The sequence below is a fragment of the Ovis canadensis genome, chromosome 3, assembly GCF_042477335.2.
Source record: "Ovis canadensis isolate MfBH-ARS-UI-01 breed Bighorn chromosome 3, ARS-UI_OviCan_v2, whole genome shotgun sequence".
Taxonomy (NCBI): domain Eukaryota; kingdom Metazoa; phylum Chordata; class Mammalia; order Artiodactyla; family Bovidae; genus Ovis; species Ovis canadensis.
Genome location: NC_091247.1, coordinates 182,881,205 through 182,898,671, shown reverse-complemented (window position 1 = coordinate 182,898,671; position 17,467 = coordinate 182,881,205). Strand labels below are relative to the sequence as shown.

The following is a 17,467-nucleotide window of genomic DNA, read 5'->3' as shown; positions in this document are numbered from 1 at the left end:
TGGATGGATAGATGGATAAATTGATGAACGGGGTCACTTTACCCGGGAAGCAGTCTTAGGCTCTTAAACTGGGCTGGGTCTCTTTCAGTGGGCTGACCTGGTCTTAGAGCTAATGTCCTGTGTGGTCATTGTACTTTATGAGTCTCTCCCTCCTATTGGATAGTAAACCCCCTGAGGCCAAGCACTGAGTTCTCTTCATTGCTGTTTCTTTAGAGCCTGCAGGCTCTGGCACAAGTAGATGGTTAGTACAACTGTGTTGAGTATCTTCCAAAGAAGGCTTCCCTGACTTCCTGGATCAGATCTCCCTGCTCCCCACATCCTACCCTGTACCACCTTGTTCATCGTATTCATCACTTCCTTTTCACCTGGTTAGTTTCCTGACTTTTCCAAGAGAATGCTAGCTCCACAAGAGCAGGGACTGTATCAGCCTTTCACCCCATACCTAGTAGGGTGTCCAGTCCTTACAAGGCTCAGTGAATAGTGGATAAATGATGTGAATTGTGAGCAGACCTCCACAGAGATCTCCTTCCCCATTTTCTGTCAGAGGCCCTAGTGGGTCTCCTTTCCTTACCTTCACAGATCCTTGTACAGATGCAGGGGCCCTTGTCACTCTCAGAGAGCCCCTCCCCTTTCCAGTTCCCTGGAGCCCTTCCACTTGCAAAGAGGTACAGTGAGGTTGCCCCATCACTGGAGGGTCCCCTCTGACAGTGGGAGGGGAGCAGGAGGGTTAGCTGTTCCTGGGAGTAAATAATGGAACTAGAATTGGCCACTTGATGCAAAGAGCCAACTCACTGGAAAAGACCCTGATGCTGGGAGAAATTGAAGGCAGGAGGGAAGAGGGCGACAGAGGATGAGGTGGTTGGATGGCATCACCAACTCAATGGACATGAGTTTGAGCAAACTCCAGGAGATGGTGAGGAACAGGGAGACCTAGCGTGCTGCTGTCCACGGGGTCACAAAGAATCAGACATGACTGAGCAACTGAGCAACAACGGAATTGGATCTCTGAGTTAGAACTCCATGTTCAGAGGCCCTGCTTTTGTCACACCTCCATCCATCCAACCTATCATGTTAGCCTCTTTATCTTGCTAACTGGAAAACCCTGAGTGTGTCCACCTTCAGAGTTCTCCTATGTGATCCATCATCCATCTCCCCCAGTTTCTGTCCAGGCCACAAATCAGCAACTGACATGTTTTATCAGAAATGTGAAAATCAGTTTCTAGGGCCAGATCCTGCCTTCGCTCTCCCCCCACTCCTCCCCTGATAGACTCTAGTGTGCCTGGGAACTTTCCTGACCCCTCATCCCTGGGAAGGGCACCGCCAGGGCCGAGCCACACTGACTTTACATCCCAGACGGATTTATTAGAAGGGTGCTGCTTGTGCACAGGTGGATCCTGTTTGTGCTAATTCTCCTCTTCCTTCTGCTGCTGCTGCAGCCATGAAAGAGCTCTGTATCGCTCCCCATAAATCTCTCTCACACACACCACATCCCGCCTCCCCAAACTAGGGATTTCCCACCCCAGGCGGCACTGGTTTTATAATATTCTCCTTCCTGGTGCCTCTGATGTGGCAGTAAAATATGAGACCACCCACAGAGGTGGAAGCTTTGTAGAATCAAGAGCTTCCCCCACCTCCTTCCCAAGGCCAAGGCCTTGACTGATTGGCCTGCGGACTCAGAAAACTCATTATGAGAATAAACGTATTAGGGCCTTTGGAAGAGGTCTGCGTTTAGGGAGGCAGAGCCCTCAGGCACAGTGGGGTCATCCATTCTACCTGAGGTCAGACAGCCAGGCAATTACACAGGCAGCAACCCCAGCCCCCAAGGCATCTAGAATTCCAGACCAGCCCTACCCCTTCCTCTGCCAGACGGAACTGTTCAGAGGCAGCTCAAGCCTGAATGAGCCCCAGGCAAGGAGGCAGCAGTCTGTGTGGCCTGTCAGGAGACAGACTTCTGACTCCGGGCCAGGCAGGGGGATGGACCGCCTGACCCTCAGCTTCAGCCTGAGTTGTCTGGCAGGCCCTGCGGTGAACATTCCAGAGATGGGCAAAACAAGTGTTTCTCCTGAGAAGGTGAGGCCGGTGGAGGCCAGAGCTGTTTGGGTGGTGGTGGTGTAGTGCTGCGTGCTCTGGGTTCCGAGCTAAGAGTTAGAATCCTGTGCGAGTGGGACGCTGAAAGGGGACTCCACGTGGGGATTTGTAAGTGTTGTGTTACACCGTTGTACCAGTAGATGGCAGCAGAGCACCTGGAGCGCGAGCTGCCCCTTGGGCTATCCCAGGAAACATTATTCATTTACCCAGTCAGCAAGCATTCCTTAAACATGTGCCTGTGCCCTGGCACGTCGTGCCGGATACGAGAGATGCAGTGAGCTTTGAGACACAGTTTCGGGTTTCCAGGAGCTCCTAGACTAGGTGTATGGGGACAGGGGATGTGTAATTCCAACCAGAATGATATTTGTTGTGTGGTGGTTAAGTATAGCACCCCGTGGGGACCCAGAGGAGGGACACCTAACCCAGTCTCGTTGGGGGGATGCTTTCAAGGAAACAGTGGTCAGGGATCTTGGAACATGAGAAAGAGGTGAACAAGCAGAGGAGGAGAGAACTGCACAGGCTCAGACTCATAAAAGCACAGGAATTGCAGAAAGTTGAGCGTGTCCAACAGGTGGGCAGAAAACCAGAGAAAAAATGGGTCATAGGTCAACAGGGTCTACATCGTGAAGGAGCATAGAGGGTCTAGACTGAGTCCTGAAACTCTTAGAGCACAAGATCTAACTCACCGTTGCTGCTTGCTTAGAGGCTCTGTGTGACTGAACCTATGGGAGCTGGTCCCAGCCCTCCCGCTTGATCGCTGGGGCCAGTACAACAGGAGGAGGGATGCGAAGGGCTTGCAAGCCTTCTGTATCAGTTCAGTTCAGTTCAGTCGCTCAGTCGTGTCCGACTCTTTGAGACGCCATGAATCGCAGCACACCAGGCCTCCCTGTCCATCACCATCTCCCGGAGTTCACTCAGACTCATGTCCATCGAGTCAGTGATCCCATCCAGCCATCTCATCCTCGGTCGTCCCCTTCTCCTCCTGCCCCCAATCCCTCCCAGCATCAGAGTCTTTTCCAATGAGTCAGCTCTTCTCTTGAGGTGGCCAAAGTACTGGAGCTTCAGCTTTAGCATCATTCCTTCCAAAGAAATCCCAGGACTGATCTCCTTCAGAATGGACTGGTTGGATCTCCTTGCAGTCCAAGGGACTCTCAAGAGTCTTCTCCAACACCACAGTTCAAAAGCATCAATTCTTCGGCGCTCAGCCTTCTTCACAGTCCAACTCTCACATCCATACATGACCACAGGAAAAACCATAGCCTTGACTAGGCGGACCTTTGTTGGCAAAGTAATGTCCCTGCTTTTGAATATGCTATCTAGGTTGGTCATAACTTTTCTCCCAAGGAGTAAGCGTCTTTTAGTTTCATGGCTGCAGTCACCATCTGCAGTGATTTTGGAACCCTAAAGAATAAAGTCTGACACTGTTTCCACTGTTTCCCCATCTATTTCCCATGAAGTGATGGGACCAGATGCCATGATCTTCATTGTCTGAATGTTGAGCTTTAAGCCAACTTTTTCGCTCTCCTCTTTCACTTTCATCAAGAGGCTTTTTAGTTCCTCTTCACTTTCTGCCATAAGGGTGGTGTCATCTGCATATCTGAGATTATTGATATTTCTCCAGGCAATCTTGATTCCAGCTTGTGCTTCTTCTAGTCCAGCGTTTCTCATGATGTACTCTGCATATAAGTTAAATAAGCAGGGTGACAATATACAGCCTTGACGTACTCCTGTTCCTATTTGAAACCAGTCTGTTGTTCCATGTCCAGTTCTAACTGTTGCTTCCTGACCTGCATACAGGTTTCTCAAGAGGCAGGTCAGGTGGTCTGGTATTCCCATCTCTTTCAGAATTTTCCACAGTTTATTGTGATCCACACAGTCAAAGGCTATGGCATAGTCAATAAAGCAGAAATAGATGTTTTTCTGGAACCCTCTTGCTTTTTCCATGATCCAGTTGATGTTGGCAATTTGATCTCTGGTTCCTCTGCCTTTTCTAAAACGAGCTTGAACATCAGGGAGTTCACGGTTCACGTATTGCTGAAGGCTGGCTTGGAGAATTTTGAGCATTACTTTACCAGCATGTGAGATGAGTGCAATTGTGCGGTAGTTTGAGCATTCTTCGGCATTGCCTTTCTTTGGAATTGGAATGAAAACTGACCTTTTCCAGTCCTGTGGCCACTGCTGAGTTTTCCAAATGTGCTGGCATATTGAGTGTAGCACTTTCATAGCATCATCTTTCAGGATTTGAAACAGCTCAATTGGAATTCCATCACCTCCACTAGCTTTGTTCGTAGTGATGCTTTCTAAGGCCCACTTGACTTCACATTCCAAGATGTCTGGCTCTAGATTAGTGATCACATCATCCTGATTATCTGGGTTGTGAAGATCTTTTTTGTACAGTTCTTCCATGTATTCTTGCCACCTCTTCTTAATATCTTCTGCTTCTGTTAGGTCCATACCATTTCTGTCCTTTATCAAGCCCATCTTTGCATGAAATGTTCCCTTGGTATCTCTAATTTTCTTGAAGAGATCTCTAGTCTTTCCCATTCTGTTGTTTTCCTCTATTTCTTTGCGTTGATCGCTGAAGAAGGCTTTCTTATCTCTTCTTGCTATTCTTTGGAACTCTGCATTCAGATGTTTATATCTTTCCTTTTCTCCTTTGCTTTTCACCTCTCTTCTTTTCAGAGCTATTTGTAAGGCTTCTGTATCAACGTCGCCTATTTATTATCATCACCAATCTCTCATCTCTGAGGGGGCAGATCAAAGTGAGGCGGAGTGTAATTCCATTCTATAACCCCCAAGAGGGTAAGATGTTTGTGGGTCCTGAGAAGTTCAAGTTCTGACCATTATGATCATTATGAAATTGTATTGTGCAAGGAAGGAAGAGACGGGCATGTTTTATTTAAATGTTTGCCACCTTTATCAATTTTAAATGTTGGGCATATGATACATAGACTTCCATTTGTTCTTTGGCCCCATGCTCTACAAATATTAGAGGTGGGCTTATCCCAGTGTCTGGAGTTTGCCAACATTACCTTTATTCGTGATAAAATTGACAAATAATGTGAAAAGTTTCCCTTTGCACGAGGCTGGTCAAACACACATTTTTTGGAAGACCATCCTGGGAGAAAAAAACAAAATCTTGTTTTTTAAAGTCACACTGACAACTCCTGTTCCCATAAAGTTCTATCCATTTGACGTCTAAGCCTGTCAACACTGTAAGAAAAAGTGGTATTAATACTAGAGCTGTCAGTCTGTGATTCAGGCAGTCTTGAAGAGAGATGAATTCCACTGAAATTGGCTAAGTGTAGATAGAATTCAGGAGCAACTTGGTCAGAGCATTTGTAGAAGGATTCTTTCATAAGTGGAAGGTTGAAAAGAGATGGGAACATCAATGTTCCAGGGAAAAGAACAGAAAAGAAACTAAGAAGATTCTTGGATATAACACTACTGATAAGAGCTCAAGCATGTGGTCATACCATAAAGAAGGCTGAGCACCAAAGAATTGAGGCTTTCGAGCTGTGGTGTTGGAGAAAACTCTTGAGAGTCCCTTGGACTGCAAGGAGAGCCAATCTGTCAATCCTAAAGGAAATCAACCCTGAAAATTCATTGGAAGGACTAATGCTGAGGCTGAAACTCCAATACTTTGGTTGCCTGATGTAAATGCTTAGTCATTTAAAAAGACCCTGATGCTGGGAAAGATTGAAGGTGAGAGGAGAAGGGGATGGCAGAGGACGAGATGGTTGGATGGCATCACTGACTCAATGAACATGAGTTTGAGCAAGTTCTGGGGGATGGTGAAGGACAGGGAAGCCTGGTGTGCTACAGTCCATGGGGTCACAAAGAGTCAGACAGGACTGAGCAACTGAACAACTTGTGGTTATACCTAGCTGAATGGAAAGCTGGGATATATTGATATATTTCTTGGTGCCAGTCTATAAAAGTTGTCTCTGTGGGCAGAGAAGAGAATTGGGATTGGGAGCAAATAGCTGTGTGTGCCCCAGAGAAGGTCTATGGAAATGTTCAACACAGTGCTCAGGTTTCAGCAAGTCACTAAGAGCTCTTGGTTTCATCAGACCAACAACCAAAAAGAGCCAATGGAAACTTGTATTACTTCTGCTTTGTGGGAGGTCATCTAAACCCAGGAGCACCTCAACATTTGCTGCTGTTTTTCAGGGCTGAGAAAAAGCATTGATCTGACAGTGAAAGTCCAGGATTCAAGCCACTTAGGCAAAGTATTTCATCTCTCTGGGTTTCGGTTTCCTTATTTATGGAATGGAAATAATAATACCCACCTCATGGTGGTGGTTTTAAGTGTTAAATGAGAAGGGCTGTAGGTTAAGAGTATAGCACAGTGTTGGGGCACAAAGTGAGTACTCAAAAGTATCTTTTTTTCCTTCATCTATCTCTTCAGTCATTTATTCTTTCAGCATATATAAATTGAGCTCGTACTGTGTATCAGTACTCTGGTACATGTTGGAAATAGAACGATGAGTAAGACGGATTGTTCCTAGCCTGGAGGAATTGTATTATAGTTCAATGGGAAACAAGCATGAACCCAGTTACTAACTATAAGGAATTACAGTAAGGGCTGTGATACAAAATTAGAGCATGAAGAGAGAATTTATATGAGAAAAGAGATGACTAAGGTCAAGATTCGGATGCTTTTAGAGAAAATGGCCAAGTGGATGGATTTGAGAAATAATTAGTATGTAGAACCCATGGCGATATATAGAGAGAAGGAGGTGATAAGAATGAAGTCTGTGTTTTTGCTTTGAGTGATGGGCAGATGGGATGCCATTTACTGCTGATGGGGAGACAGAAGCAGGGGTGTATAGGAAAGATGATGGGAGGGTGGTTAGATGGACAAAGGGGCAGATGAGGTCTGCTTCATTGGAGAGATGGACAAATAAAGGAGTGGATGGATAGAGCAAAGTAATAAGTCATTTACAGGTCACATAGGGTCTACCTAATAAAATAATTCTGCATTATTTATTTGTGTAGGACTCTTTATTTCTTTTGATCCTTAAAATAATGTTTATAAATATATTATGCAGACATTAATATCTCCCTTTTACAGAGGATAAAGCAGAGACACAGAGTTGTAAAGTGACTTGGCAGAACCGAAACCTGAGTCTCCAATCCTCCCATCCTGTACTCTTTCCCTTTCCCATGTGATAACATATAAGTAATGAGAAAATCATCCATCTAGGTGGGAGAGAGCAGGAAGGTGGGGAATGTGTCTGGACATGCACCTCTGGGGGTAAGGCCTTTGGAAGAAGGGAGGAAAGAGTGAAGCAACTGGTATCCTTACTCAGTAGATTTCTTCCTCTCCTTCACAGGGCCAAGTATTTCCATGGAAAGAAGGTGAATGGAGAGATTGAGATCCGAGTGGAACAGGTAGGTTGGAGCTAGTCTTTAGTGCTATCACCATGATCTTTTCTATAGGCAGAGCTGTTCCCAGGAGCGTACTTGGCCCCATCTTCTGAAACTATAATGAGTAAGGATTGCCAGAAAACTCCTGGCTTTTACCTGGAAGATGTCTTAAATTCCAGAATCATTTAGTCCAATAGTTTTCAACCTTTCAGTTTTAGCAGCAGAACCTTTATTCAAGAGGAATCTCAAGTAGGGCCCATTCTGACAAATAGAGACACATAGAGCTTTCTCTGATGGAAATAGGCAGAGAGAGCCCAAAAGTCTGCTCCATTCTGTTCCACCTCCCTCTGTTCCCCACCATGGTCCCTGAGGTGTCTCTTTGGAAGCACAGTGTAGGCGCACAATGGGTTTGAATCCTGACTCTCTCGTTTTCTAGGTATTGGGCAAGTGAGTCTTTCTGTGTTTCATTTTCCTTGGGATTAAATTATTTAAAGCCTCAAAAGAGATTAGAATCTCGACTACTGGCTCTTGTTATTACCACTAGTATCAACATCCACACACTTTATTTTATAGGGAGAAAAAGCACAGACTTGCCTAAGGTTATAGTGGAAGTCAGCTGTAGAATTAGGACCAGAGTTTGTGGCCTCCAGCTCTAGGACTCCTCCCCTTCGTTCACTGAACACTTGCTGGGGACCAACTCAATGCCAAGCACTGTGCTTGGCCTTAGGAGAGCACATCAGAGCATGGCCTCTGGAGCTCAACTCTTGGTTCCAGTCCCAACTAACTTTGTGACATTAGTTCAACAACACTTAAGCGCCCTGAAATTCAGTTTCTTCATCTACCACTGGAGTAGACCATCAGCTTGATAGGGTAGCCAAGAGGATCGAATGAGTTAGTCCAAGAAAGTACTTAGACCAGCACAGGGCATACAGGAACACTTAGTAGATGTTACCCGTTTATCATCATCCTCATCATCAAAGGCAAGCAATAAGATGGAAAAGGTTCTTTCAGTAGGATGAACTCAGAAAAGCACCGTAGAAAAATCGAAGGATGTGACTTTTCCAGCACTCTTTTTGAGTTTGATGTGTTGGAGGAACAGAAAGCTTTTTGAGCATCAAATTTGACTTGGCTTAATATTAAAACACCTACAGCTTGAATTTCAATTTGATCCTGTGGCTTTCAAGTCAGTCCAGTGTCTACTGGTTTTCCTTCCATGGCAAAGAGTGGGTTATTTTTGTTAACTTGACAAATATTTGTCAAACATCTACTATGCTAGCTAGCTCACATGTGCAGAACAAGGACAGAGAAGCAGAGGTGCTGTCCCAAATAACTTGTGGTCTAGGAGGGGAGGCAGGATAAGTCTTCACAAAACCCAACACAAGTGGAATCCAGGAAAGAGAGATCCAAACTCAGTGTGTGGGCACCAGAAGCCACAGCTATTTGGAGGAGTCCGAGTGACTTCAAGGAGGGGGTAGTATTTTAAATGAATTGTAAAGAATGGCTAGGATTTCAACAAGTGGAGATGGCAACAGGAAGAGTGAGGAGACTAAATCAGCGAGAGCAGAGGTAAGGAGAGTGGAAGCTCGGGGTGTGGAATGATTGAGGACACCGTCTTCCCCTGGCCCTAACCTATTCATCCTCCCAAATTCTCTCTCTACCATCTACCTGGCATCTTAGCTAGAAACTGCACAGTCTCCTGGCTGCCTCCTTTTCCCTCCACCATTACACCTGTTCACCACATGCTACAGACGCCACGCCCCACATCCCTCTGGTCCATCCATTCTTCTGTGTTCCCATTGCCAATTCCTTGGCTGAACCATCATCAGCTCTCATCCTGTCTTCATAATCAACAGCCTCCTAAGTTCATATTTTCATCCACTTCCAATTTATTTTTTGTACTAAAACCAGGCTGATCTTTCTGAAAAAACAAAGTTTTAAAAGTGTTAGCTTTAAAATTCTTTTCTCGGACATTCTTTATTTGAGCCCTCCCACCGCAATCTAAGTCAGGAAACCTGGTCATTCCTTTACCTAGCACCCCAGTTTTTCCTTTCTAGCCCTAATCTGAGTTTTCAACCATGTATTTAGGTGTGGTATTATTTGCATGAGGGTAGGGACCATGACTGTTTGGATCTCATTCTGTTAAATAACACAGGGCCTGGCACATACTAGAGCGGAAGCAAATATTTGCAGGATGACTAACTGATGGATTCCACAGATTCCAGTCTGCTTGTCAGTCTCCAGCAGAGATAAATTGCTGTTCTTTAATCTTCCCTCAAAAATCCAAGTTTTCCATAAACCATCTGGTAAACGCTCAGTTGCTAGCTGTCTCACTCCATTTGTGAAACCCCAGGAGCATGTTTTAATTTTGCCCTTTATCTCAATGCTGCTTCTGGCCCAACTTATGGGTGTAAATCTGTAAGCAGGAGCATCAGAGAGAGTTGTCCTAAGAATAGCTCACCTAGGACCCTGGGGACACTCAGCCAACCTCTGAAGGCTACAGCCACACTGGAGAAGTTGGCTAATTTAGAGTCATCTTGATTTCTCGTCATCTTCCTCTGTGGCAATCAGAAGGCAGATTAGCCAAGAGGCCAATTAGCAGTCATTTGGGCATTTTTCCCTGGAAGATATGCCTTCCTTAACTCATCCTAGAGTCTGAATTGTTTGTCTTTTCCCATCTGGATCGATGGGTGGGTCACATAAGCAACCCCCAGGAATCTCACATGCATCCTTTAGCACTTAGGAGAAGTCTTAGGATGGAAGCCACTGTTTAGTCTGAGCTGGCCTCACATTTTGGAATTCTGTCTCCCAACTAAGGGCCAAATTAACCAGATAATTGCACTGTCTGGGTTTTGCTGGACAGAGCAAATGAGTTAGTTGTGGTTGGCCTAGAGGAAGCCTCCGCCCCTTCTCTCCACCCTCTTCCCCCCAGTTCAAAAACTGTTTGCCTCAGCTTTTGCAGAGCCAGGAATCAAGAAACCCTGGGGAGGCCAGTGGGGGAAACTGCCTCATGTTGCATCCCATTACCCAGAATGCCCTGTTGGCTCTGCAGGGCCTCTCAGCAGTGTCCTCGCAGGGCCTGAGAGGTTCCGGCCAGGGTGGCTGGCATGTCAAGCTCTCCTCTGTTTATATTTGAGGCAAAGGATCTCTTTCTCCACAGGTACAAGTCACCCCTCTGTGGGACTCAGCAGTGAGGTTGATGAATGGATTAATATAAAGTAGACTCAAAGTTCTGAGACTAGCGGGCTAGTACTTGGTGGTGCAGAGCCTTGGACTTCATTCTTCGTTAATAAAAAGACCAAAATTATAATAGTCTTTCCTCGGTGTTAACAGAGGTACCAAAGCCTAAGTGGCAGTGCGTTGCTCCAGCAGATGGAAAGAAAGGCAGGAGAAGGTGAAGACCCTTCTCCTCTGATTTACGTAGGAATGCCTGTGGCTCCTTTGGAATCCTGTCCTTGCATGATATTGGAGTTGAGATGGGCTTTGGTAGATGCATATGGATCCTAGGGAAGGCTGTTGGTTGAAGTCCTGTTCATCTTCTCCTCTTTTTATATTTCCTCAACTTTGTCTGCTGGAAGCAAAGATGGAATTTCTCCCTTAAAAAAATCTAAGCACTCAAGACCATCATGTATATATATCATGTACATATTTTCATACCTACTTCAGCCGACCATCCACAATTCTTTCTGGGGCAGTCCTTCTTAGAGTAGACCCTAACTGTAGATATTGTCATAAAGCTGTGTTATATTTCAAGAAATAATTGTCAGTGAGATAGAGAAGTGGAGGTTGCATGTTAGTTAATTCAGTTTTGTGGCTTGGTAACAGGTTGGACATGACCCCCACTAAGAAATGACTACTTGATAGTAGTTCACCTTGAGGGAAAAACATCTAACACTTTACCAAACAGCTCTGCCCTTGGCTGTGTTCTACATCTTCTTCTCAACTGTGATTTATCGAATTACATTTGCTGGTGACTTGAAGTTAATGGGAGAGAGAGTATGCTGGATTAAATTTGATATGATCCAACTGAGTAAGGATACAATATAAGATCCTATGCAAAAGCTCAGCGGAAGAGGAGCAGGACTGGGGAGACTTAACTTATTAACATCTCATGAGGAGAAAACAAGACCTAAAATTTGAGTTAAACAAATTCTTAATATTTGTGAGAAGTATGGTGTGGAAGTTAGGATTGTGACTCTAGGATAAGATATACTGGGGATGGAGTCTCAGCTCCATCATATTTTAGCTGGGTTGACCTTCCACTTATAGCATCACTAAGTATTAGCTTTTTCATATGAAAAATGAGGATAATAATTTCTACCCCCTAGAGTTAATATGTGGAGTGAATTAGTCAGTATAAGTCATATGCTTGGCATAGTTTCTGACATGTATATTAAGAGCTTAGTAACTATAGTTATGGGCTTCCCTGGTGGCTCAGTGGTAAAGCATCTGCCAGCCAATGCAAAAGATGTGGGTTTTATCTCTGGGTTGGGAAGATCCTCTGGAGAAGGAAATGACAACCCACTCCAATATTCTTGCCTGGGAAATCCCATGGACAGAGGAACCTAGTGGGCTATATATAGTCCATGGGGTGGCAAAAGAGTCGGGCAAAACTTAGTGACTGAAACAACTGTGGTTATGGTTGTTACTCTCTCAAAACCTGATGCATTATCAGGCTGCATCATCAAAGTACAGCATTTAGAATTCAGGAAAGTGATGGCATACACACACTCTCATTATTTTAGCCAGACTCCAGTGAGAGACCCAGTTGTACCATCACACCTGGAGGAGATAGAGGCAGCCTGGAATGCCTCACAAAGAGAGTGGCTGCAGCGAGAGACGCAAAGGAGATCAGTGTAAGGAACTGGAGACGCTTAGTCCGGAGAAGAGAGCCTTTGGAAGAACTCATTGTACTCTCTGCAAATATTCACCACCTGAATGAGTGGTTGAAAAGAGTTAGAGCTACCATATGTTGAGTATTAATACTTAGAAGGTAAGGATAAATGCTTTTTGCTGTTTAGATGGGCACTATCATTGTCTCTATCTTACAGAAACAGGCTCAGGCGGAATAAGAGGGCTTTCTCAAGGTTGCCTGATTTGTAATTGGCAGGAACCTGTTCTTGAACCTAGACAGTCTAAATTCAGAGTCCTCTTATCCACTGCATTTTTCTGCCATTTGTTGCAGATACCAAGAACAATAACCAGATGTATTGGTTAAATGATTTTGTATGCATAACCTTATTCCAGCCTTACCGCAGCACTTTGAGATGAGTATGAGGGCTCTCCCTATTTGGCAGATGAAGAAACTAAGGCTCAGAAAGGTTAAACATTCTGCTTGAAATGAGTGATGGAGGAATTTGGACCCAGGTTTCATCTGCATGTGTGCTGAACCACCAGCCTATATTGTTTCACTGGGATTAGAATTCAGGCTAATGGTACAATTATACAAAAAGATGGACTTCAACTTGGTATAAACAAACATTGTTCAGCAATGCCGAGTAATGATGAATGGACCACATTCTTTTGGTGGGTAGGGGGTCCCTGTGTTGGACATGCTCTGGCAGAAACTAGATGGTTAATTTGGGAAATATTTCGCAGGAAATGTATGTACCTAATCAGATACTACTTTCATTATTTTTTCTTATTTTTTTGCATAAAAGTAATATGTTTAAATAGTCAAAAATTAAAAAGGCAAAAAATGGTATCTGGTGAAACGTCTGCCTCTAACCCTACTGCCCTTACCAATCTACTTCTCTTTTGACTAATCATTTAACTGGTTATTGGCCAGTTCATTTAACCATTATAACTTGTTCCTTAGGCAACTTTCCAGAGAAATTTTAAATGCAGTAATCAAATACACATTTGTGTTTGTTTTCCTTTGCTTTTCATAGATGGTTCAGTTCAGTTCAGTTGCTCAGTCATGTCCAACTCTTTGCGACCCCATGGACTACAGCACACCAGGCTTCCCTGTCCATCACCAACACCCGGAGCTTGCTCAAACTCATGTCCATAGAGTCAGTGATGCCATCCAACCATCTCATCTTCTGTTGTCCCCCCTTCCCTTCCTGCCTTCAATCTTTCTGAGCATCAGGGTCTTTTCCAGTGAGTCAGTTCTTTGTATCAGGTGGCCGAAGCACTGGAGTTTCAGCTTCAACATCAGTCCTTCCAATGAATATTCAGGACTGATTTCCTTGAGGATTGACTGGTTTGATCTCCTTGCAGTCCAAGGGACTTTCAAGAGTCTTCTCCAACATCACAGTCCAAAAGCATCAATTCTTTGGTGCTCAGGTTTCTTTATAGTTCAACTCTCACATCCATACGTGACTACTGAAAACACCATAGCTTTGACTAGATGCACCTTTTTTGGCAAAGTAAAGTCTCTGCTTTTTAATATGTTGTCTAGGTTGTCATAGATGTCATAGTTTGTCATAGATGGCAGTTGATCAGAAAAAACCATAAAGAACTGTATTCAGAGTAGTATTAAATATGGAAGTTTGACTCCAGATGGGTCAAAGGGGGAACTCTTATTGCCCAGAGTTGCAGCAGTCCTGCATTCACTGTTACCACTGCCACGGCTAGAGCTGCCACTATTGCCAGTGGGAACATGAGCCTGAATCCCCCTGATGCTGGAGGAATTGCCACCAGCCTGCTTTAACCGCTACTGCTGTTGGCAAAGCTTTGTTGCCACCATCTTCCTAACCTCAACTCTTATCTGAATGGTAAGAAATTGGTAGAAATTAGCTGTAATTATGTGTCAAAGGGCTTCCCTGGTGGCTCAGATGGTAAAGAATCTGCCTGCAGTGCAGGAGACCTGGGTTTGATCCCTGGGTTGGGAAGATCCCCTGGAGAAGGGCATGGCAACCCACTCCAGTATTCTTGCCTGGAGAATCCCTATGGACTGAGAAGCCTGGCAGGCTACACAGCACAGTGTGTCAAAAGAACCCGGGAAGTGTAGAAATAGGCGTTCAGCCCCCGTAGTGCAGAAGAGGATAGGATGGGTGTGGGGCTGAGTGGCAATCAACAAATGAGCAGTGCAGTCCATCCACACATACCCTGTAGGTTCAGTGTATCTTAGAGTTTATTCCTTGAAAGTTTGTGCAGAGCTGCCTCATTCTCATTAATGATTGCTGAGGGGCTGTTATTTGAATATACCATCATTTATTTTCCGTAACTTTACTATTATAAACAATGCTAAACCTATGTCATTTGAAGCATCTGTTTGTATGCCCCCAGGATTCCTATCTAGAATAGAAAAAGTGGTTATGAATGTATTGCACGTAGTGCTTGCTATAATGTACCTCGAAGAATGAAGGACTTTCCCCCGGCTGCTGGAACTGATACCAGAAGACAGCCCTCAGTTGTCAGCCCTCATTCTGTGCCTCACTCAGGTGGAAAGTGCTGCCTTGCCCAAGGGTGCATCTCCTGTGACCTTGGCTGGCACAGGGAGCAAAGACCTAGCTCCTTTATCCCAATTTGAGACAACTCTGAAGGGCCACCCCAGCTTCAGAGTTCCCTGTGGAGTTGGTGGAAGCATCTGCTGAGATGGCAGTGCAGCCCAGCTGCTCTCTCTGCCCTGTCCCGCCTCCTTGCCTTTCTTCCCTTCCAGTGGTGGTCCCCCAAAGTTCTCCCCAATGAACTTCTCGTGGGCTAATGTTCATCTCAGAGTCTGACTCCCAGGACATTTATAACTCTGATAGATATTGACAAATTGCCCTCTACAGTGGTGATACAAATGATCTATAAGGCCCTTTGGGTCTGAATTTCTAGGACTTTACATGCCTCGTGGATTCTGGAGACCACCATGCACAGAACGCTCTCCTGGTTCTAGCCCAAGCATCGATGCTGAACTCTGAAGTGCTTCATCATTTGATCATCATATTTGACCTCCTTGTGTTTGAAATTCACCAGAGCTTGGTATTTCTCTGCAGGGCTGAATCCGGCAAGAACTCTACCCGCTCTGATCCACTAAGCCTTGTTTTGTTAACACAATCCTGCAAGATTTATTTGTTTGGCTTGGCTCACCCTGACCTCAGACGTTCTGTTTTGTATTATTTTTAAAAGCGTGCAGGTCTCCATGGAGGTTTTTTTTCCTTTTCAAATTTAAGAAACAGCTGGAGGAATAAAGAAAAAAAGCAGGTGGGACACTAGGGCTATTAACTGAAACATAACTCATTAGAGGAGCAAGTGTTTCTCTACTTAACCATAACATTGATTGATGTGGATTTATTACCACCCTTGGTCTACCTTTAGGCTCACCGACTTAGGAAGACAATAGAGAAATGGAGAAACAATAATCATGGTGATAGTAGCAAACATCTTGAGCGGGGACTGTATGCTAGAAGCCACGTTACAGCCTTCCTCTGTGTTAATGCATTTAACCTGCACAATATGCCTGTCACTGAGGAAACTGAGACTCAGAGAGTTTAAATAAAGTGCCCAAGCAGAGTCACACAGCTAGTAAGAATGTGGGGATCTAGGGATTGGAAACCAGTTTCAGCCAAGTCCAGGGTCCTCATTCTTAACCAAAATAGAACGTGTTTGTCACTCAGTCATATCCAACTCTTTGTGACCCCACAGACTGTAGCCCATCAGGCTCCTCTGTCCATAGAATTCACCAGGCAAGAATACTGGAGTGGGTAGCCATTCCCTTCTCCAGGAGACCTTCCCGAACCAGGAATCAAACCCAGGTCTCCTGCATTGCAGGCAGATTCTTTACCAAAGTATATCTATCAGCTTAAATATGTTGGATCTTGAATTTGCCTTCTTCAAGTTCTTTGCCTTTCCTCTCCTTGCTCAGGTTCTTTGAGCACGTCACTCCACCATTGCTTCCTATCTCACCCTACTCGTTTGATCTGCTGGATAAATTAACAGGCTCTTATGAGATGTTCTTCCAGCAAAAGACTCCTCCTTTCCCGACTGACCCTGATGGCTCTGACTCATCATTTGATGTTTCTGGCTTATTGCTGCATTGTTCCCCTGTTAACAATTTTGTTTGTTCTTTTTTCTCCCCCAAGGGTTACTGTTTGTCTTTAAGTGTAGCTGTATATTTTTAGATTACATTAATAGTGTTAATAGCTCAGACTCTGGAACCAGACCTCCTGGGTTGGAATCTCAGCCTAAGTGACCTTAAGCAAGTAATTTGACTTCTGTGTGTCTCATTTTTCTCATATGTAACATGGAAATAACAATAACAACAAGGATATATATCTATAGCGTTGTTATGAGAATGAAATAAATTATCACATGTGAAAAACGCAGAGCATATCCTGGCATCCAGAAGGTGCTGCGTAAGTGTTAGTAGTTGTTTTTACAGCCGCCTTCACATCATTGATCACATGTCACTTGAGTAGTTTCTAGGTGTCAGTATGTGGGATTATTCAGAAATGGAAAGAATATAATCCATTCTGTAGAGAACTTAGCTGTGTAGTTGAGGAATCAGACGTATATGCATGTCATGTTTATATCTGTGTTTTTATTATTTATACACATACACACACACACATATATGGGCTTCCCAGGTGATGCTAGGGGTAAAAGAACCCTCCTGCCAACGCAGGAGATCTAAGAGACGCAGGCACAGGTTCAGTCCCTGGGTCAGGAGATCCTCTGGAGGAGAGTATGGCAACCCACTCACAGAATTCTTACCTGGAGAATCCCATGGACAGAGGAGCCTGGTGGGCTACAGTCCATTGGGTTTTCACAGAGTTGGACATGAATTAAGTGACTTACCATGCATGCACATGTGCATATATATATATATATATATATATATATATATATATCTCCAATATTATTTCCCATTGATACACGGCATTCAATTGACACCTGGTATAAACTTCTAGGTTTTCCTTGATAGCAGGCAGCACAGGTCCTGGTCAAAGTGTTCAGCGAATGTTGGGAGTATCGGTGAGTGAATGGATGACATGATATAGTCATAGAAGGGTGGAGTCAAAAAGGGACTTTGAGATCATCTAATCCAGAGGTTCACAGAGGGCAAGGGACTATTCCT

General features: G+C 44.4%; 1 protein-coding gene across 2 annotated transcripts in view; it reads left to right on the top strand.

Moving 5' to 3' along the window:
- Positions 1-17,467, top strand: part of SYN3 (synapsin III) — a 490,317-nt gene that overhangs the window by 48,821 nt on the left and 424,029 nt on the right. For both annotated transcript variants that reach the window (XM_069585265.1, XM_069585264.1), the window contains exon 3: positions 7,428-7,485. In XM_069585265.1, the coding sequence (XP_069441366.1) occupies positions 7,428-7,485 (58 nt within the window). The remainder of the gene's footprint in view (positions 1-7,427; positions 7,486-17,467) is intronic.